Here is a 22437-nt window from a genome sequence, read left to right as displayed (position 1 = left end):
AATTTATACTAAAATTTATATTTGCTCCTTGAAACCAATATATGTCAAGAGTGCCTCACTCCCACCCCCACATCCCCACCTTGAGATCTCAAGGGCTTTGCAACCTTTTGATTCCATTACACTTTTAACGTAGCAAGGCAACTACAAGGCACGTCCCCTCCCGGCTGTAGTAAATAAAGGTAAGAGTAATGCGTTTAATAAATGGGCGTGAATGAAGTAATGAAACTACCCTGGCTCTGGCCACCCGGTGTGCTCCCAGGGTACTGACATGCGGAAGGCCATTTTGGTACAGAGAGAAGCTAAGAACTGCAGTGGTATCACTTTCGCCTGGCAAGTAGGGCACGCCGAAGAAGATTATCACCTCTCTTTGGCTTATGATGGTGTGGATGCAAGGCACAGAGGACTGAGACACAGGAAGCTTGTGGAGATAATGCAGCTCTACAATAGCCACAGAGACTTATTAAAATATATGTTTTCCCCTCGGTGGAAATTTTCATTTTATCCTATGGCACCTTAAAAACAAGTAGGGACATCAGAAAAGCAGGGGGTGGGAATGGGGAGCAGGGGGACCCCTGGGTGGTGGAGGGGAGCTGTTTGTGAAGGGCTCTCTTCTCAGGCCAACTGATGAATAGAGGCCCTTCTTTTCCAGGCAGGTGACCGTCTGTGTCATCTTCTTGTCTTTCTGTTGATCCTAGTGGCTTCTCTTACCCAGTCTGAGAACTCCCCTGAGATTGTCACATCCTGAATGTTTCTTACCAAAGTAGCTAGTGTTCTAGGATAATGTGTTTTTTGTTTCAACTGCTCTTCCTGGTTTCTGCTCTCTAAAACCCTTTTAAGCCATATTTTCCATGATTATTCAGTGCTGGCTTTGGTATTTAAATAAGCCTTTCAATGGGTCATTAGCTCTGTAATTAATTCCAGCTATTTTTAAATGGTGCCTTGGTTATTAAAGAGCTGCCATATTCTCAACAGCCTTGTCTTTCTTGGAGCATCTCTAAGCATGAGCTGATTTTTTTTTTCTTTTAGTGCCAAAAATACTGTAATTTTTTTCTCCTTTTAAATCTATTCCTCATTGGTAGGAAAAGTCAAACTTTTTGAATGAGGACAGAAAATATTTAACTGTTACACTTCTGTATGGTAGTCTTGGGCTTTTATTTTTCTTTCAAATGATCTCAACAAATAACTGTCAAGGACTTCCTATAGGCCATGCCCTGTGCTATATATATATTTAATTACATTTTTTAAATCAATATTGGCAAATCACAGGATTTGAATAGGAAGTGACTTTATGGAGAAGTGGTGACTGGATCAAAATTAAGACCCAAACTCCTGACTCTTAGCACATTCTTTCCATTTCTTTATGCTTTGTTATGTAATATTAACATAGCTGTTAGTCTCTGTGACACTAGAAGAGGCTTACCAGTTCTAATATTAGAACCAGCGAGCCTGTCTTCACACCCTTAGCAAACGTCACAATCCATCGCAGCACAATGCATTTCAACCAGCATCCCAAGCATCCACTAGATATCCATCTGACTTGGAAAATGAGCTGAAACCCACTTGCCACCTTGACCTTCTAGTAATCCCGGGATAAAGCAGTAATGCCTGGTTCAGAAAAGCAGATGGAGATTAACTTTGATTATTGAGTATTATCTGAGATCAGATAAAAATACCAATAGCTCAGGCCAGCCCTGGTGGCCTAGTGGTTAAGTTCAGTGTCCTCCACTTCAGTGACCCGGGTCCAGTTCCTGGGCATGGACCTACACCACTTGTGGCCATGCTGTGGCGGCAACCCACATACAAAATAGAGGAAGATTGGAAACAGATGTTAGCTCAGGGCGAATCTTCCTCAGCAAAAACAAAAAAACAAAAAAAAAACCCCAATATAATAATAATTCATATTATTAGTCCATATAATAGTTCATATAATAATAGTAATAGGGCTACCATTTTGTGCCAGACACTGAACTAGTTGCTTAGATGTATTCTTGTATTTAAGCCTCATAACAACCCTGTGAAATAGTTACTGTTATCTCTGTCGTACAAATTAGAAAATAGAGGATTGGAGAAGTTAAATAATTTCCCATGATCATTGAGCTAAGTGACCAGCTTAGCATTTGGGCCCAGATCTGTCTATCTCTAAAGCTACTTCTTGACATCTAAGGACCACACAGCGTCCATGTGCTGACCATGTGGACCAGCCCTTGATGGCAGAAGAGCAGTTTCTACCTTTCTCCCCATGAGAGACTCCGCTCCTCTGACCCCCAGCCCCCAGCCTTTTTTTTCAATCCTGTGAATTCCTTTGGCATCTTTGGGTTGCAAGTTCTAGTAAATGTAGTTCAGAAAAGAATGCTTGTCCCAGGTGATTTTTTGCTTGTTCCATTTTATGATAAATTAGGAATCCTTTAATTTATTTTGGTTTTGCCATAGAGTTTCCTGCTAAAAGGGAATGCCTGGGGCTGTCTAGGAGAGCTTGCCAGCCCTCTCGTTCCCTCTAGGGTAATAGAGAGTACATGGTGGGAGCAGGTGGCTGGATCCCCTAGCTATTCGTTCCTTTGGACACCTGCTGTGTGTCAGGCCCTGAGCTAGGACTGGGGATATGGGATGAGGAAGAGAGACAGATCCTTGCTCAGTACACCTTCCATTCTAAACATGTGGAAACTGCTAATCATTATGTAGCATTCCAGTGAGTGATAAATACTGAGAAGAATGAATCCAAGTACTGTACTAGCAGATGACTTGGCCATAGAGGGCTAGGGATGCCTCTGGATTTTTATTTCCTATAGACCCTAGGACCAAGTATTAAGGGAGACTTTAAAAGGCAAGTTAAGCTTCTGCATCTCTAGACATACCTGCAGTGCACTTGTGGCTAGGACTGAGACTGGAGGCAAACGTCAAGTGGACACGGTTTTATTTCAATGGAATCCTCCTGTTTGGCACTACCGTCATTTTCCCTCTCTGCCGGGACCTTCTCTCCCTGATAGCTCTCTCCACCATCTGCTGCCCAGTGTTCTGCCTGGGGTGCCAAAGCTTGCTGCCTCTCCCTGCCACCACCGTCGTCATGAACCAAGGATTATTCTGTGGTTCGTGCCCTCACGGTCAGGCCCCCTGCGGCTCCCAAGGCCTCAGCTAGCCACCCTGATAATCTAACCTCTGCTGGCTCCTCCCAAGTGAGTGAAACCTGTTGGCGCTGGTTCTCTTTTTTCTTCTGTGAAATGGGGAGGTTGGGATACACTTGGGTGAAAAGATGGCAGGAGAGTAGCAGATGTGGGTGGTGATTTCTCCTGGGTTTCACCCCAACTTGGTCATCTCGGGACAGTCACTTTACCTCTCTGAGCCTTAGTTGCCTTGGCTAAAAAGTAAGGGATTTGATTGAGTGATATCAGAGGTCTTTATAGGCCTGGAATTGTGATTTGAAAGGTTCGGTTTTGCTCTTCAGAGCAGGCGAAGCAAAACCAAAACTATGATTCACAAGAGACAGCGCCTCTGCCTTTATCATCTAAGCAGAGAAGGTGTTTCAGACAAGAAAGCAGGCCAGCGCGGGATCATTGCTGTGCAGTGGTGGAAATTATTCGAGGTCTTTTGACTTCCCTTCCCGAGGACAGTTAGTGTGGGGAATGGACTCTTATTGAGATTGTTAATGAAATGAGAACAAAGATGGCTCTTCATACGCCCAAACTCTGTTTCATATCTTCAACCCTAGAAATTGCAGGTTTTAACTAAGTCAGCCACATCTGCTGACCAAGATGTGGGAAGTGAGCAGAAACCAGAATGAGCCAAAGCATCAAAATCACTTACTTGTGTTAGTGGCCGGCTTCTACTTCCTTGGTATCTGTCATTTTACTCCATATTGAGGTCAGAGTGGTAAAGCTATTATGCAGTATACATTTCCTTTTGCTTAACAGACAGGAGATTATCAAGACAACAGGCACTGAATTACTCTCACCAGTAATTTCCAAATACTGAAAACAAATGTGCATGGATGTCTTCTACATGGAGATATTAATGTGTTGCATATTTCCTGTATAGCTAGAGTTGTTATTTAATTGACTTCACTTATGAAATCCTGTGAAATCTCCATGCAGAAATCTGAAAGACGAAAACATGCTACTTAATTCATCGCTGTCTTGTCTTCTTCTAAAGGTGTTGGTTTAGTGCGATGAAGAACAAGTGGTCCACACAGCGAATCTTCTGCACAAACTAAATTAGCAGAAAGAGCAGCAAAACCAGCATGGTTCTGCAAAATGCTTCTTTTGTTTTCTGTAAGTGTGGTAATGATTTCACACAATTGAAAACTTATTTTTGTAAGCTTGTATTTGGTGTAACGTTGAGGTGTGAATTCAGCCATTCACTGCTTGAACTTTTATTATTTCAGAATTAAAGTAGCATTATTTAGATTCCTTCATCATTTCCTTTGAGAGTCACCGTTAACATGATATATATCTTTTTTCTGACTGTCCTTGAGGAAAACAAATGTCAAAAAAGATTAATTCTTTTCCAATGAAAGCTAATTGTGTGCTGACAATAACTTTAATCTCTGTAATATCCAAATGAGGAGGATCGATAACTGATAACGCTTCTGTTGATATTTTCCAGATGTGATTCTATAGCAAAAAAAAAATTTTAAATATCTTTTTGGTGAGCCCTAAAGAGAGAAACCATTGATACATAGATTATAAATTCCTTGAGTTTAAACATTATTTTCTAAAATGAATGTGTTTTGGGTTGGCTGTGAGCAGCTTAAAACATTAAAATTTCTGTCCAGATTTCAAATCTTAGTTGTTCCTCTCCTATACTTTTGACTCAGTCAAAAGCAGCTCAAATATAAATAGTTACCTCCTTTGGCCATTTTGTGGCCAAATTTCTCTTATATTTTGTTTTATAAAATGAGCTACACTGTCCTTATGATTGAATTGATGGCTTGAGTTATAAACCCCTGGAGTCCTATCTGTGGCTATTTCACAATACAAGTAATGAAATCTAAATTTTATTTTTTTGTTTTGTAGATTAAAGGAGATGGGAGAGGATGGAGAATGACATTGCAGTTTGAATTTATAATTTGAAAGCGTAGAAAATGAGTGAAATAAAAAGATAACCGTAAGAGTCTCCCCAGATGTCCTGTCCGCCCCCCGCCCCCCAACACCCAGGCAATCTCTGTGGGAATTCACCTTGGGTATTTGAAAATCATTGCAATAAAAAAGTGATATTCAAAATAGTATACTACCACCATAGCAAGTACGACACATATGTGATATCCTGGGAAACTGCAAAATACTTTCTTTTCCAAAATACAGCAAATACTGTTTTATATTTAGCCTATTCCCCAATGCCTTGCTTGTTTCCTAAATTAATTCATGGGCAATGAATGGGGGGAGGGAAATAACAACAACAAAATACCCTGATGGTGTGATAGCAAATACCACTTCCTAACACTCACTCCCTACCTAAAAAAATGGCTTTATTTTTTCTCTATTGTGCCCAACTTAATTGCATAGAGTAACAAAGTAGATGGCAACTCTGTTTTTTAATGTACTGTTAATTCACCCAAATATGCTTAACTCCCCATTCCTCATAACTTTGGGATGAAGTATAGTGTTTTATTGCTTGTTTACAAGATAGTCAGACAAACAGACACAGCACATAAAAGGTGCTACATATCATCAAACATATTAAGAATGCCAGAGATTTTTCTGCTTTCATCAAAAAGATCTTGTTAAACTGTACGTGTCAAGAAGTTCAGTAGGAGCAAGCTAAAGCTACTCTGATATGATATTTTTATCCACCACATTATTTTAAACCAACATGTATCGTTAAATGTAATATTTAAACTTCTTGCCTCCCAAAGTTTGAGGATTTCATCATTAACTTGCAGTGTTTCTCAGAAAGAAACACGTTCTCCCGTGGAAATTATTGGCTGACTTGAGCAAATTCAGGCCACCTATTCATTTAAGAGTGTTATGTTTGTTTGAGTACCTAGAATGGCTTGCCCGAAGATCCTCTTTTGGAAAAGTACCAGCACAATGCCCAAAATGCCAGAGAGTGGAAAGTCATGGTCTCGACGGGGGAATGACTATAGTGTTCATGGAGACAGTGTTTTCGCATGGCTGACATTAATGAGAACCCAATGCTGTGCACTCACGGAATGTTTTCATTTCAGAAGAGCATCAAAACCACTGAGTCCTTTCAAGTCGTCTTCTTTTACTGCGAAACCAGAAACCATGCCGACAACTACTTTCAGTAATAACCTGTGTCCCAGCTGCAGGCTGTATTAAACTCCTTGTCATATAATTTTCTAATTTGTGTGTAGGTAGTGGTAGCAAACAACTTAGTTTATTTCAGAGCATGACATCAGAGAGCATATTTTAATGCAGCGGTGATGGGGAATGAAATCAGAATTTCCACCAAGTCCACTCTAATTGAACAGTATTGTAAGGAGGAGTAAAATATGAGACTCAGAGTTTCCTCCCAAAGTCATTTACATTATTAGGTAATGAGGCTGATTTTATTTTAACAAATGTACTAGGAGGTAGCCTTCCATGTGAACATTGCCCCTTCAAAGCTTAGTCAACTGGGGAGGTCACGCTTCTGTGCCAAAACCGCTGTCACTGCCCAAAACTAATATGTAATTCCTCTTCTGGAGTTGCTTTCAACTCCTTTAGCATGTTTTAATTTTCTACGTAGTGGCCATTGTTCTCCTGGAAAAGTGAATTTGATTTTTGAAAATGGCCAATAGTTAATGTGGTAAATAAGGTTAAGAGAAGAAACCAGGCCAGGCTGTTTTCCTTTAAAAAAAAAAAAGTGACTCTAAAGTGACATACTTGTCTTTCTCATCTCATTGGCACTGAAAGCAGTTGCAAAAGAAGAAGTTCAAAGTAGTTGGTGGCCATGACACCATCACTCCTTTAAAGGTCAATCCTCATTTTGGGTCGAGGCTGGTGCCAGGGATTTTGTTGGAAGAAAATAATGGCCGCTAATTTTCTTCTTACAGGAAGTTAATAGGGTAGATGACAGCAATAACAAAAACAGAGGACACGCAAAGGCCATCCTCTGCTGTGGCACAGGTGCGCCCACACACACACACAGCGTGTGTCCAACATCCAGATCACCCCACTCCTGAGCGTACACGTTTTCGGTTGTGTCAGAATGACTAGTCCCCTGATAAGAAAATTGCGCAGCCAGCAGGGAGTGTGGGAAACTGAGTGGAGGGAGAACAAAAGGGAAACTCCTGCCCGAGAGGACCCCCGAATGGTGACTTTCATTGTCACAATCTGATAGTAATCGCAGGAGAATTCTGACTTCAGCCCCCAGTTCAGAAATCACTAAGATGCAGCCGAGTCTGATCACGGGCACCTCGGAGCTTTTACTGCAGTCAGCACAGAGCTCGCTGTTTCCGGCTAGACAGACCTCACCTACTCAGCCACGGGGTTCAGGGCGAGCTCCCACTGGGGAACTAGTGGACGTGTGCATTGTGGCACTGAAGCTTTCCCCTGTGAATTCCTTTGGAACCATCAATGCTTTATCCCATTTCATAGTTTGGTGTGTTTGGGGATGTAAAAATGGGCTTTCTTGAAGTTTCATTTTTTAAGGTTCATGAGATGCTACTGAAGAATGTATGGAACTTCTGCCTAGTTTCATGTCCCCATGCCTTTCTCCCAGGGGTTGTTTTGACTTGCTGCAGATGGGGAAAGATAGCCACACTGGAGTGAAATGGGTAGCGACATTCCTGGAGAAACCATTCTTAGATCTGCCACTCATGATCTCAAACCCTTTGGCCCAGTGGCTGTTTATACCCATTGCTAGAGTCTTTGTAACTAATTTCCCCCAGCTTAGCAATTACTTTCTCAGTAGACAGACCAAATATTAACTCAAATAATAATTAATATGAATTTGGGGCAGGCCCCATGGCCAAATGGTTAAGTCTGCGCCCTCCGCTGCGGCAGCCCAGGGTTTTGCCGATTCTGATCCTGGGGGCAGACATGGCACCACTCGTCAGGCCATGTTGAGGCAGCGTCCCACATGCCACAACCAGAAGGACCCACAACTAAAATATACAACTATGTACCAGGGGGCTTTGGGGAGAAAAAGGAAAAATAAAATCTTTAAAAATAGTAATAATAATAATTAATACGAATTTAAATTCCTATAATATTAAAGTACATCATTAGCTTAGGAAATTCGTTAGTTGGCCCTCAGGGTTTTCAATTTTCTCCTACTTCATCCTTTCTTGCTCCCCATTTTTCGGGAGTAGTTGAATAAAATGTGGGGCCTGGCAAAGTCAACAGGGATGGAGATCCCACACAGTTATTTGTCAGGTTGAGAGATGAGAAACTGTGGTATTAGTCCCGGGGGGACTAAGGGCTCCCCACCCCTTGACTCCCTGACGTAGGGTAGACTGAAGGCATCCTGATCACCACTTTCAAAGTTGTTTTCTCCATTTTGATCCCTTCCTTCAAGCCCTTTTAAGAAAAGCTCCTGAAATGGCACAATACAAAAATCACACAGAGGGGCGGGCCCAGTGGCCTTGTGGCTAAGTTCGCACACTCTGCTTCCGTGGCCCCGGTTTGCAGGTTCAGATCCCAGGCACAGACCTACACACCACTCATCAAGCCGTGGTGTGGTGGCTTCCCATATACAAAGTAGAGGGAAATTGGCACAGATGTTAGCTCAGGGACCATCTTCCTCAAGCAAAAAGAGGAAGATTGGCAACAGATGTTAGCTCAGGGCCAATCTTTCTCACCCCCCCAAAAGAAAATCACGCAGACCTTTTAAAAGCATTGCTATGACTATTCCTAAGATCTCCCTGCCTTATTGATGACATAATGTTTTTGCAAAGTGCCTTGAAGTTTTATATAAGTTCTTAAAAAATATTTGTAAAATTATGCACAAAGAAAACTTATTTTTTGAAATTAATTAGTAATGTCCAAAAGTCAAGAAAGAAAGGAAATGAGGAAAGAAAGGAAAACAATAGATTCACTCTAAAATGGACTGTACTGTCTAACTCGGTAGTGAAATGTACTTCTTAAGCACCATTTACCTCAGCAGACCAGAAGATGGGATAGGCTTGCCCTGTCATCGATGGAGTAATTCACTTTCAAGAAACATTTTGAAATGGACTGGTATTTCTCTGGTAGAGTTACCTGCCTTGTTGACAATGGTAAACTGTATGGTAAAGTTAACCGACAACGCAAAAAGCTGATTCCAGGAACAGGAAATTGGCTTCAATAGAAATACTATTTGTTTATTTTACAGGGTGGGGATGGGTAAGGACTGGTCAAACTTATTCTTGTGACATATCTTAAAGGATGTCTTAAATGAATAATAACTCCTCCCAGGTGCCAGCCATCCTTCTGATTATTGGCAGGTGTGGTTGAGGTGTGATTGATTTTTTAAACAAACACTAAGGTTATGCTTGTAACCAAAAACTCCTGTCCCGTTCAGAATTTCAATTGGAAGTCTACACACTTATTCAAATGACTTTTTCTAAGCCTTAATTCCTTTTTTTTTTTTTTGAACTCTATTTCTTGGAATTGCTTTCAGTGACTGCTTTGGGTCCCTTTGAATAACAGTGAGGGCAAGATAAGGGCAGGTCGGGTGAGCAGTTAGGCTGATTTTCCTGGAGCACTGGATTGACTCCAGCCACCCCTCTGGGTATTGGCGCCCCAGCATCTCACAGGGAAACCTCTTGTCTGATGAGTACACTTTTCTGTTACCACCAAACCCTGCCTCAGAAATTACTTCTCCCTGTGCTAATGGTCCTTGACGTGGCCTTGGACGTGGTCCTTCACAACCAATGCCTTGGACAGTTGCAGCTGGGAACCATGTAGCCTGAGGTCCTAAAATGCTTCGCTGATGGAGAAGGTTTTGTTTTGAAAAATAAATAATAGTAGGAAATAGATTTGCATCCTGATGCTACCTGCCAGGAGCTTTGCGTCCATAGATGTAAAGCAAAAGCGCACAGTTCTTCAAAGAGAGAAAAACAGGAACAACCTGACTCTGTCCCAAAGCATTCTATTGAAATTGTTTACCTTGGAGGGAAAAAAACCACTGTATTTTCCATCAACACCGTATTGGCATTGTGTTGTCCTGTCTGTTCTGTAATGGCAGGGTGTGGTGTTGGAAGGAATTCCCTTTGACTGATATCAGTAAAGATTATTTTTTTTAAATAAAAAGGAGGGAGCAGGTGTATAGAAACAGAGTGTCCTAGCTCCAGTGGGCCCCCTTCCAGAACTTTTACTCTGGACCTTGGCGAGAACATTCCAGGGTATTCTCTTTCCTAAACCAAAATGCAATGAAAACAGGCAAATTGGTTGCCAGGGGGGCTTCTCTTCCGCTTTCTAGTACTACTTTTCCCTGACTCGATGACACCAGCTGGATTTTGCCATGAAAAGATGTCCCTACTGTTAGGGAAATGCCAGTTCTGCTCACTTTTAGTCATCAAATCACAGTATATATAGCAGGACCAGACAGTGCAGCATGATACCTAAGAACAGAGAGGGAGGCTGAGCCCTGGAGAAAGAGGGTCACAAACTTTCACAGGTGTTAGTAAATTTCACTCATTAACAGGCAGTTTTAGAAGCCTCCTAACCTTGTAGTTAGTCCCCACTTTACCCAGAGGCCTCTCCCCCACTTCCTCCATTTACCACCTCTCCAAGATGCCAGCCTTGCTGTGGGCTTTACCTAGAAAGTGGGTAGCTGATATAACACTTTGGTTTCTTTCAATCATGCCTTGATTCTTTCAACCTGCTTAGTGTTACCTCTCATATTAGGCCTCTGCATTGGAGATAAAGCTGCTGAACTCTGTATCTTTAACTCAAAGGAATATGATGACTCTCCCTCTTCATTCTTCTGGGAGTTCCCTCAATTCCACTTGCAGCCCTTGCCAAATACTACTATCCTTAAAAGATAGTGGTAGTGGTGGTGGTGGTGATGATGATGATGATGATGATGATGATGATGCTAGCTAACATTTATTGAGCATTTACTATGTGCTAGGCACTGATTCTATAGGCACTTTCCTTGGGTACTCTGTCATGATGAGGTAGGGATCGTTTTAAAGGCGAGGAAAATCAAGCACAGGGAGGTGAAGAAAGCTGCCCGAGTTCACATAGGTTGTAAGTGACAGGGCAGGCTCTAGAGCTTGCAAACTGAACCTCTACACTTGACCTTCAAGGTTCTACTCAACTCTTTTCTTTCATCTCTTTTTGAAAAAGTTGTCACTTTCATCTTTAATTCATATACAGGGAAGCTAAAGTAACAAGGTGAAGTGTGCTAGTGGCTTCTGTATACCCTCTTTGCATCCCTGGTACCCTGTTGTGTAGGTTCCAAGCAAGTGGTGGTAAGACTTGCAGCTGGATAGACCTGTGTGTGAGTGTGTGGAATGTGTGTGGGGGGCATGTGTTATGATTTAAGATGGTAGCAGCCATTGGCATTAAAAAGGACCTGCTATTCTGAGCTCCAGCTGTGACAGTTAGATGTGCCCGTAGCAGCTGTTAGCAATCAGAATGTGTTTCCATCTGATGTGAAATGTGCTGCCATCACTTGAGGAATGGATTTCAAAACCTTGCCGTACTGAAGTACCAAAGTGTGTGAATGGGACACTTGTACCGCAAATTAGAAAGATTCACGTATTCCAATGATAATGTCACACTTAAGCTATCTTAAGTGACAAAGACACACATTGCCAAATGCTGGATAGCTGATAGGAGAATGTGCAGGACCATCATAGAATGTCATCTGAAATGTTTGTCTGCAGGCAAAAGAAGCTCCTTGGATTGCAGGCGCAGAAACTGAAAATGGAATAGGAAGGACAATATTGTGAACCTTATTCTGATATCTTTACATGACTGCAGCATTCTTACCTCACCTCTAGTGCATGATTTACATAAAAATAGGCAGCTTCAAGATAAACACCCAAAATATACATTTCCTTTTGTTGGGAAAAAATGACATGTATTAGGTGTTATAGTCTGCAAACTGATGCTAAGATGTCAGACCTTCTTAAAATAAATCTGACAATCTCTTAGCTTGGTCCAGAGCGTTCCTTCTCCTCGTATCTTGCAACTGTTTAATGTCCCCAAGGCTCTGCTGCCTTTTTCTGTGTTTCCCTTTCCTATGAAGAAATAGCTACCGGCTCCTGCTCTCTCCTCTTGGGAATAGACCATAGAAACAACGGTGCTCCAGCTATCAGCAAATACTGTTATCTATTCTCTGGTTGATCGTATATATTATAATTAAGAATGGAAATGTTTCTTTAATAAGCAAGTTGAAAGAGCATGCATTTAGAGAGGGAATCAGAAAAAATGCCTCAGATCATTTGTCAGGTCATTCCTATGCCTGGCTGGACTGGTTGTCTTAGAAAAGCATTATAAAAGAGAGTTTTAGGGGCCAGCCTGCTGGTGTAGCGGTTAAGTTCATGTGCTCTGCTTTGGCGGCCTGGGGTCCACCGGTTCGTATCCTGGGCGTGGACCTACACACCACTTATCAAGCCATGCTGTGGTAAGCGTCCCACATATAAAATAGAGGAAGATGGGCATGGATGTTAGCTCAGGGCCAAACTTCCTCAGCAGAAAGAGTAAGATTGATGGCGGATGTTAGCTCAGGGCTAATCTTCCTCAAAACAAAAAAAGAGAATTTTAAAAAAATACTATTGAACTGCAATCCAGAAACACATCTATGATGTATTGGAAGGCTTCAAACTTGCCACATCTATTGTTTAGATGTCACTGGCTAAGCTGTCCTGGAAATTGGAGGTGGAGAACCCAAGAGAATTTTTCTTCTAGGAGCTGGTCACTAATCCTTCAAAATCTTATAGTTTTAAAGTGATTAATATGACAACATCTACACTTCTGCTTATGATGAATCTAAATAATTTGCTTGTGATTTTTAATAAAAACCAGACCCTTCCCTGGTCTCTTGCCCAAAGCTCCATTCTCCCTGGTAATTCACGGGAGACCGTGAAGTGGGAAACGGCACAGAGCTGGAGTGGGGATCTGGGCTGTGGGATAATCCTTGTAACCATCCTTACCACTAAAATGATCTGTGGACCAAGACAGTTTTGGTGTCACCAGTCTGTGTTCCTGTGGCTATGCCTGTGTTGTCATTTTAGTTCTCTGGCTTAATGTAGAGGGATGTAAATGTATTTTCAGGGTTTAAAGTTACAAGTTATTTCCAATCTTTTGCCGTGAATCCAAACCTGATTTGGTTAGGGAATATTTCTTAAATGACATAATCTACTGTTCAGTGAACAGTAACTGATCTTCAAAAAAACCATCCAAGCTAATGGAAAGAAGCAATGGGTTTCTTTGCCTGGTAAGCTTTGATCACTTAACCTGCATTCTTGTTATTTTGACCCACTTCTGCACATCTTCATGCAGCTGGTTTTTGTGATGGCACCATTAGGGGATCATAGGAATTATGCAGTTGGAATTAGCAATCGATGACTGACTTTTTAGGCTGGAGCCTTTGGCCCTTTAAGGAGCATTCTGAGGCAAACAGAATGTTCTGATGGGTTTATTCAGTAAACTGTGATGCTATATGCTAACTGTACAATGGGCCAGACTCATATGAGGCCATAAAAGAAATGGATTTAAACAAATATCTTATTTGTTATAAGACCCATTTCTGTGCCAATAGATTTTTCTGCCTTTGGACTTGTAACTGAATCACGAGGCTTTTACATTTTTGTAACATTATATGTACCCCATTAAAAGAAAAAGAAAAGCTTCTAAACTGAAATACCAAGATTATACAATAGGGATAGCTCGAGGTATGCATAAAGGCAGGTGTGAAATTAAAAGAGCTGTAAAATAAAGTGGTTACCTCTTAGGCTTAGGTGTGAGAAATTTGGGGTAATTGTGTAAAGTAAGGATATTTCATAAAATGCAGTAAGAGTAATTCTGATGTTTTTTGGTTAAGCAGAAACTAGATAAGATCTCCAGATTTGGTTTGGTTTTAAAGATGTTCTTTTCTGTTGTGAAAAACAGGCTTTGAATGATGAAAGCAAAGAGCTGACCCCATTGCTCTCAACTGTGAGCAAAGGAAGACTCAACCTAAATGTGGCACAATTGCACTTGTTAAGGGGAAAAAAGGGATTGGTGTCTAGAGTGAGGTTGATTGCTAGAAAAGATTAGATGCAGTTCTGTGAGTCAGATGACATTTTTTTGGTCTAGCATTATCCAGAATTATATAAAGGACACACACCTACTGTTGGAAAAGAAGTTATTAGGAATTTCCCTTGAGCATGGTCTAACCACTTAGTAAAATAAAATGGATGCTTTTTCCTGCTTATAAGGAATTACGGGGGTGGCTGCAGGCATAGTGGTTAGGTTCACATGCTCCACTCTAGCAGCCTGGGGTTCGCAGGTTCAGATCCCAGACATGGACCTAGCACTGCTCGTCAAGCCTCACTCTGGCAGCATCCCACATAATATAGAGGGAGATGGGCACAGATATTAGCTCGGTGACAATCTTCCTGAAGCAAAAAAGAGGAAGATTGGCAACAGATGTTAGCTCAGGGCCAATCTTCCTCACAAAAGAAAAGAAAAAGAAAAGAAAAAAGAAATTACAGTTAACTCATGCTGAGAGATCCAAGAGAAAGATTTTTATTAGATATTTCTCATCTCAAGGTCCCAGAAAATCTTCAAGAACTATAAATTGAAAAAATGTAGTTAATTCTAGAATCTTAGTGGGCCCTTATCTCAGCTGAGAATAATTGGCTGAATGGCCAGTTAGTTATCTCTGCCTTGGTCCCTGTTTTCACATAACCCCACAAATTCTCAACAACAAGTGTGTTATGTTGTTTACAAAGGCAATAAAGTGGTTAAATTAGGAAAGACAAGAAAAGAGAAAGGTATTGTATCGCTGATCTTAATGGCCTCATCTTTTATTGGAATTTTATTCAGTCTTTGACCCACTGGATGAGTAAAGTATTAGGAAGCGTATTCTCTTGTTGTTCAATTATTTTATTCACGGTTTAGTTAGTCACCAGGTAATTAACAAAAGAGGTAGAGTCCATTGCCTTAAATTTAGGTATTTTGTGCATTCCTGTGTAGTAGGAGAATTCTAGAGAGAACTGGATCTAAAAATCAAAGCCATCTACTCTTTCTCTATATGAAAAATCTGTTTCTCTCTGATTTGACAGAATCTCCCTGTCTGGGGACGAAAGTGCTCGTTTGGATTTGGCTTTTAGCAAAGATACATATGCATCAGGGAATGCGAGTCAGTTTCTCTGGAAAGCTTAATCTAGTAGGAATAGAAACATATTACAAAGGATTAATATTCAGTTCTCATTGTCAGAACTACCTGCGTATTCACAGAAAGCCACAAGAGAAGCTGAGCCTGTCTTCCTTATCCTTCAGAGATTTCCTGCGTACACAGCTCCGCTGTCTCTGAATTCAGAGGGGCGTCTGGCCCAGGGTTTTAACTCTTGTGCACCTAAGTCTTACATGTATAAAGACTAAAGAAAATAGTCACTGTTCCAAAACTCCAAGTTTGTCTTCTTTTAGATTTAGTTTGCAAATGCTTGATCTCTCGATTGTTGGAGATGTGTTTATGTGTTTGTATTTGGCAGGTATATGCAATACTTTTTATTTAAAAATGACTTTTTTAAAAGCTGTTAAGTTTTCAGCAGAATTGACAATCAAGTTAAAGTTTTTTTAAGAAATGGCTTTACAGGGTGGCCCAGGGGCGCAGTGGTTACTTTCGCACGTTCCACTTCGGCAACCCGGAGTTAGCTGGTTCAGATCCTGGGTGCAGACATGGCACCGCTTGGCAAGCCATGCTGTGGTAGCTGTCCCACATATAGGGTGGAGGAAGATGGGCACGGATGTTAGCTCAGGGCCAGTCTTCCTCAGCACACACACACACACACAAAAGTGGCTTTAAAACGTAGGTAACGTGCAGGAATTTTGAGTGGGTGGGCAGAGTAAGGTACACGACTTTTTTTTTTCATGGCCATAGCTCAACAGGGTCCTGGGAGTCTGATATCAACTTAATACCAAGGCTTGGTATGTCAGAGGGTGACACGTATGTTGACTGTGTTTAACAAGTAGAAATCATGCCATTTCCATGATCCCCCCTCAAGACTGCACAAGCCCTGGTGAAGGTTTAGTTCAGTGACTTTGCGACAACTGTTGGACCAACTACGTGCTGCTTTTTCTCAAGGTGAGACTAAGGTAGTAACATTTGGACCCATGAGTGCCTCAGGAAGGCATTTTGGAAACGAAGAACTTTTTTTAAGAAGCTTTAAGTAAGTTTAGCTAGCAGATGAAAAGTACAGTTCTATGTATTTTTCTTTATTCTCTTTGTGGCAGAGCCTGTTGTGGGTAGTGAGGGCACAGCGTCCTAGTCCTTGCCAAGAATGATATGCCAAGCTTCCTAAAGCTTCCCATTTATATAGGTCTTTTCATCTTCAAAGAGCTTTGCGATCATTCATTTACCGCCACCTGCCTGGGAGGTAAGAATTATTCCCATTTTATAGATGGAGGAAGTGGAGGCGTAAGTGACTTGCTTGAGGCCACTCAGGCAGTTGAGGGTCAGAGGCAGATTTGGAAGGATTGCTGACTCCACTTCTTAGCTGAATCAACGTCCAGCTCTTTGTCTCTCGTGTCATTCCCCTTGAGAGCCGGGATCGATGATAACATACATCTAAAGGCATCAGATAATCTTGAATCAGAGAGAGACACCAAGTCTGTCTTTTTCTGTGGCTGCCTCTACACTTAAACCCTGGGAAATCTAGACATAGAGAAGAAGGCATTTAACCCTCCTGAGGTTCATTTTCCACATCTGCAGAATGGGGGTAATAATACCCATCTGACTACTTCAGAGTTGTGAGTGCCAAAACCGAAACAAGCTAATGAGGACAAAAACCTTAAAAACTGTCATAGAACTCTGCAAATCTCAAGCATTGTTATTGCTGCCAGAAATGACCATGGGACTGTTCTACCAAAGGGCCGGGACTTTTCTAATTGGGGCTGACGGCTTTGGTGATGTTCCGCGAGGATCAAGTACTATCATGACAGAATCCAAAATTCAGTGGAAGAAAGCCTGTGCTGGGGAAACATCCTAGTAGTCTATTTAGTTTGTATTTAATAGACAAAATGGCAGAGCAAGTTGATTTTTAATTTGCCTAGTAGGTAGCTCAAACTCGGCCCTCCCCGCCCTGAAGGACCATTGCACGTGCCTGGGCCATGGAACACATCCATGCTGTACTCGGGCCATGGGTCCAGGATGACAGAACATGCCAAACTGTTGGAAGCCCACAGTCTGTTGCCCTCCCACAATGGAGATGTCGTGAGAGCTCTCTGCAAATCCTCACGGTGGCCCCAGGGCCTCCAGTGGCAGCAGTGAGAGAGTGGAAGGAAAGGGTTTTGCTCCCTAAATTGTCCACTGCTAGCACACATGGCAGCTTTACACACTATAGAGAAGGGTGTCACCTCAGGAAGGATAATTTGGGAAAAAGGTGCCCATCTGGGCAAATTAGAAAAAGGCTGCCTTAGTCCAGGCTGTGACAGCCCTTTGCAGCAGGGCTGACAGACAGGTGAATTTCAGCCCCTACTTGTGCCCCCTTGGCTGGGATCCATTGGGCAAGGCACGGTGTCCTTGGAACTAGGAGGTGGCCAGACCCAGAGGGGCCGCAAGGCTCTAGAAGCCAGAAGCTCCCAAAGTCCTTCCAGGGAACCAAGTGAAGACTGTGCTGCGCTCCCCCAGCTGGCCTTGACATGCAGGCCAGACTGCCATCCAGGCGGTTGCAGAAGCCTTTAATACCCCAGCAGTTTTAAACTGAGGATAAAATAAAGTGACTAATCCATAAAGGACTCAAGCCATTTTGCTGAAAATAAAATCAAATGCCTTAGGGTTTTTCTTTTTAATCTTTATTGGTTTTTCTGCTTACAGAAGTAATACATGCTGGTTGTAAAAAATTCAAACATTAGAGAAATACGTAACACAGCAAGTGAAAAGATCTCCCTACTCTCAGACCTCCGGAAAAAAACACTGTCAACAGATTGATGTAAAAGTTAGCTGTTGTTTTTTTTTTTTTTTTTTTGTAAGCGGTAGTTCTTGACCATTTTTGCAAGACATGCAAAATTGCTTGACCTTCATTTGTGTGACATACTCTCACGGGTGTACCCAAGGTTTGGCCATTTCCTGGCAAGCCAGCAGTAACCTCGCCCTGTTCTGTCCAATTCAAGAAAGTATATGGTTGTGCAAGAGAGCTAGAGTGAAAGATATTATTGGGGTAAGCGTAGGTCCATATTAGTTTATTTTTTTTATATAAACCAGTAAAAAAACTTTTAATTTTTGTTTTTACTATTATTAGTAGCAAATTCCTTGTGACACATCCTGCAGCTGGCTACGACATACTGCTGTGTTGCAGCACAGAGTTAAGTGCCAGCGTTGTAAAGGATTGCTGTGGTGGCTGGTATGAACTGCCTGTCATATTATTAGGAGGATAAGCAGCTTTTCTCTATCCCTACTTTGGAAAGAGCTTAAAGTCCGGAGAAAAGAATTTCATTTCGCTATAAGGCAGGATTTCTTATCAACAATAACAATAATAATAACTATTTACTGAGTGCCAGCTACTTCTAAGAACTGTGTGATGTGCGTCTATATGGAATATGTATATAAAATAATCATGTATGTGCTGCGTCATTTATACATCTTATCACTGAATCTTCAAATATGAAACTGAGGCTCAGAGAGGGTAAGAAATTTGTTAAACATTGGTAGCAGTCATCTGAAGGTCAAAAACTCTACTAGGAATTTTATGAAATTGAGAAGAATGATCTAGAAGGTTGATGATTACTTCTAGTTATAAACTAATCAGGTAACTCCCGGAAAGGCATCTTGACATCAGTTCCTGAGCTGTTTGTAAGTTTAACCAAATTCCTTATGAGATGTCTTTTGATCCTTGGTTAATGGTTGCATACCGAGCAGTACGCTGCTGATGTTTGTTACTGGAAAGATTTAGCTGGGCTGGTGCAATATGGTGAGAAAGAAAAAAAAAAAACTAAATTTTTGAGTTAAATAAAAAGACAAAAAATGTGTGCAAATCCTAGCCTTACCTCTTCATAGCTCTCTGACTTTGGGCAAGTTATTTAGCGTCTCTGAGTTTCAGTTTTCTCATCAAAAAAATGCAGATAATAATATTAAAGATGATGATGATGTCACCTACCTCACAGAGTTGTTGGAGGAGTGAATGTGATAATGCCTGACACATTATAAGTACAAATACATGTGAGATATTATTGGTTATTGTAAACCCATTAGGTTATTATCGAGCGATCGCTATTCCCCCCCAGCATGAAGCGATGGGTACAACTTTTGTACGATTATATTTTTTAACTCTTTGGGAGAATGGGCATTTTTCTCTGGGCCAGGATATCTCCCAAAAGAGGTCCTGGGAATAAATGAGGTGTTAAGAACACTAGTGCCCATGTTCTTGTTCCTTCTATAATTAAAAGTAAAAAGCAAACTTTTTATGGAAGCACAATGCTGAATGACAGCCCAGCCCAAGGACCACTTGGCTGATTATCACTCTTGCATTCCAGGATTTCCTGACGCCCCACTGCCACTTGTTGTCAGCAACTTGAAACTGCAGAAATTTGCCTCTACAGGTGTTGGGAGTTTGCTTGAATTACTTAGGGTGCATGAGACAGTGAATTATTTAGGCAATAGAGCTGAAAATAGGGGCAAATTAGAATTTTTCATAGCGAGATTGTTCATTGTTAAGGCAATTCGTGATTATATGCGTGCGTCTTGCTTCAGCTATTCCACTACACAATAAACCTCTCTGCTGTGATGAATATGTATGTGGACTAATTTAATCAATATACTTGTGACAGTAGCAGTGTCTGACAGAACTCATCCTTTGAAATACTGGCTGAGTTAACGTGTGCGGTGTATATATGGGCCAAGACTTATAATTTGTGTTAAAAGATTATTTTGAAAAGACACAACCCTGCCTGTGAGAAAATGGAAAAGCCTGAGGGATGGAAAACAAGGGCAAAGGGATTTTTGTCCTTTTCCCTCTTAGTGGTCTGAAAACACAAATTTATGGAACTAAACTGCCTTCCTTTTGAAAAATTTGCAAGGCATTGACTACATGTTTTTTTCCTCGTTGATACATTGGAATTCTGTAAACTGACTAAAAGGTGGAGGGTGGTGGCTCTTGTGCATCATTGGATTAAATGAAAGGTTGAGTAAGGGTCCTGCTCCAGTCCGCAAATGCTTGCTTTCTGGAACTATCAACACGCTTAAACAGATTGCATCTACAGAGAGTCTGCTTTTCAGAGCAGGTGGATTTTAGTCATTTCCTAAAGAGCACTTGCAACTGAAATTGCTTTCTGAGCTAAGAGCCACCCAGGGGTAGGCTGGTAGAGTAGTTTAATCTGACCAATCAGAATCCTGAACCTTGCTTTGGGAGAAACCCTCCCATCACCTTACCATGAGAGTCCTAGTGAAGCTTGTTGTAACTAATTGATTTTTTAGCCGACATTGCCCACTGGAACTAAGCACAAACATAGTGGGAGGCAAAGGTCTAGGCAGGCGGGCCCCTGCTTGAAAATACAGGTCATCTACCGTGAGTCCATTCATACTAAGCATCTTGGCCTCCATAAATCTTGTGAAATCTGTCTCAGCTTGAGTACTGTTCAGATCTGAAAGACCCTGGGAGCTGAAGCAAGGCTGAAGACCAAGAGTTTGGGAGCCTGACCCAGGCCAGCCGTCCTGTGCAGTAGTGGCACCAAATTATGGGTTTGTGATACAATGATGCACCCTTCCCCCTGCCCCCCAGCACCTTCTCCCTCCCCCCAGCCAGGCCATGAACAATTCCAAGCATAGAAGTGCTGGGCCAGGATGCACTCCCCAGGCCACCCCCATCGTGAGCAGACTCCTCCATGCCAGACCTTCATATCATTTGCAGGATTACAGGAGCCATTAGCAGGCGTTTTGGTCACTGCCTTAAACATCATTTCATTTCTCGTGGGTAATCCATTAAGAGTCCAGACACACTGAACAGCAATACATCACTTTCTATTTGATCCAGATACAGTTCTCAGCATTCCCAATATGGCCCGCCCAGGGCCTTCAAATCTTATAAAGGACTAAGTAGATATTCTTGATCTTTCCTTTGTTAAGATGGAGTGAAGAAAACTGTTGAAAGGCGTGAGTTTACCACTAGTGTTCCTTCAATTAACTCAGATAGTTTGATGCTGACTTAAACTATAGGGCCTAACAAAGTCTATGTCTAATTTCTGTGATTACAGCTTGAGGTAAGACATACGCAGAAGTTCAGTATTGGTCCTCTTTATTTCACGTATAAATTTTGTTTACTAGATGGTCCACGTACTTTGTGTTCTCAGTAATTCTCTTCCTTGGGGGTTCGGGTGGGGGAAGCTGGTTCTAATCATAGACTAGTTAATTCATGTGGAAAAGGGTAGGCAATAACTCTCAGCTGATATCACCTTTCAGAATTTCTCTGCTACCACTTGGCTTTTGTGAGTCTCTGAAAAATGTTGGGCATAACTCTCTCTCTACAGTTGCAGACAATCTGTGGCACAAAACTTCACCTCGACTATACTGAAAATATCCGAGGGGGCATAAGTGTGAGACATTCTTAGAGTTCAGATTTCATAAAGAATTTTCCTTGAAGAAATCAAGCTAGGCACTTGAGATGAGCAGGCAGACTTGGAGATGATCATTTTTTGTTAAACGTGATTTTATATCATATTAAGTTGCATAACTCACAACAGATATATTAAGCAGTGTACAAAGACACCATTATTTGGGTATTAGAAAGCTTCAGGATTATGGAAACTATATTGGATGTGAGATTTTGAACAATCTCTAATTCTAGACAATGAAATTCAGCATATCAACACTAAAAGTGATTGATACGACTCTCCTTCTAGAATAGCTTGCTCTCCCTAAAAGTCACTGCAGTACTTGTACGAGGAAGTTAGCAGGTACACTGGTTTATAATGAAGTTAAATCCAGGAATTTTCTGTGTGCTCTTTCTAAGTATTGAATACAACATTGCATCAAATCCAAAGTAAGTAGTTGTGGAAATTATCCCAGGATACGGGATTACATTGGAAGAAAGAGTGGGCTGTGTGTATATGTGTGTTACTTACATCGTTTAACATATTCCTTAGGCAAGTCATTGCTTTGTGTAAAGCATGGGGCTAGGTAGAGGCTATGTGAAAATGAAATACACTTGGGCACTTGTGATTGTGTTTGCATGTGTGATTTAGTAGATAATCTGACGTGATATCCAGTAGTGAAAACTGTGGAAAATAAATTTAGTGTAATGGAACATTCCAGGTAAACTGGTGAACGTCGCCATCCTGTATATACAGCTCAGTGTTGGTCTTCTTTATTTCACATATAAATTATATTTAATAGATGATCCAAGTACTTTGTTTTGCCTAATTATTCTAT

General features: G+C 41.4%; 1 protein-coding gene across 3 annotated transcripts in view; it reads left to right on the top strand.

Moving 5' to 3' along the window:
- RORA (RAR related orphan receptor A) overlaps window positions 1–22437 on the top strand; it is a 98727-nt gene that overhangs the window by 35438 nt on the left and 40852 nt on the right. Inside the window, exon 2 of one of the 3 annotated variants that reach the window (XM_046652185.1) lies at window positions 4144–4262. The exons of the other annotated variants lie outside the window; for them this stretch is intronic. Within the exon in view, the coding sequence (XP_046508141.1) occupies window positions 4232–4262 (31 nt within the window). The 5' untranslated portion in view covers window positions 4144–4231. The remainder of the gene's footprint in view (window positions 1–4143; window positions 4263–22437) is intronic. 3 annotated transcript variants of the gene reach the window in all.

The sequence above is a fragment of the Equus quagga genome, chromosome 2, assembly GCF_021613505.1.
Source record: "Equus quagga isolate Etosha38 chromosome 2, UCLA_HA_Equagga_1.0, whole genome shotgun sequence".
In the NCBI taxonomy this organism is placed as follows: domain Eukaryota; kingdom Metazoa; phylum Chordata; class Mammalia; order Perissodactyla; family Equidae; genus Equus; species Equus quagga.
Note: the sequence above shows the minus strand (reverse complement) of the source record. Positions and strands in the feature narration are given on the sequence as shown.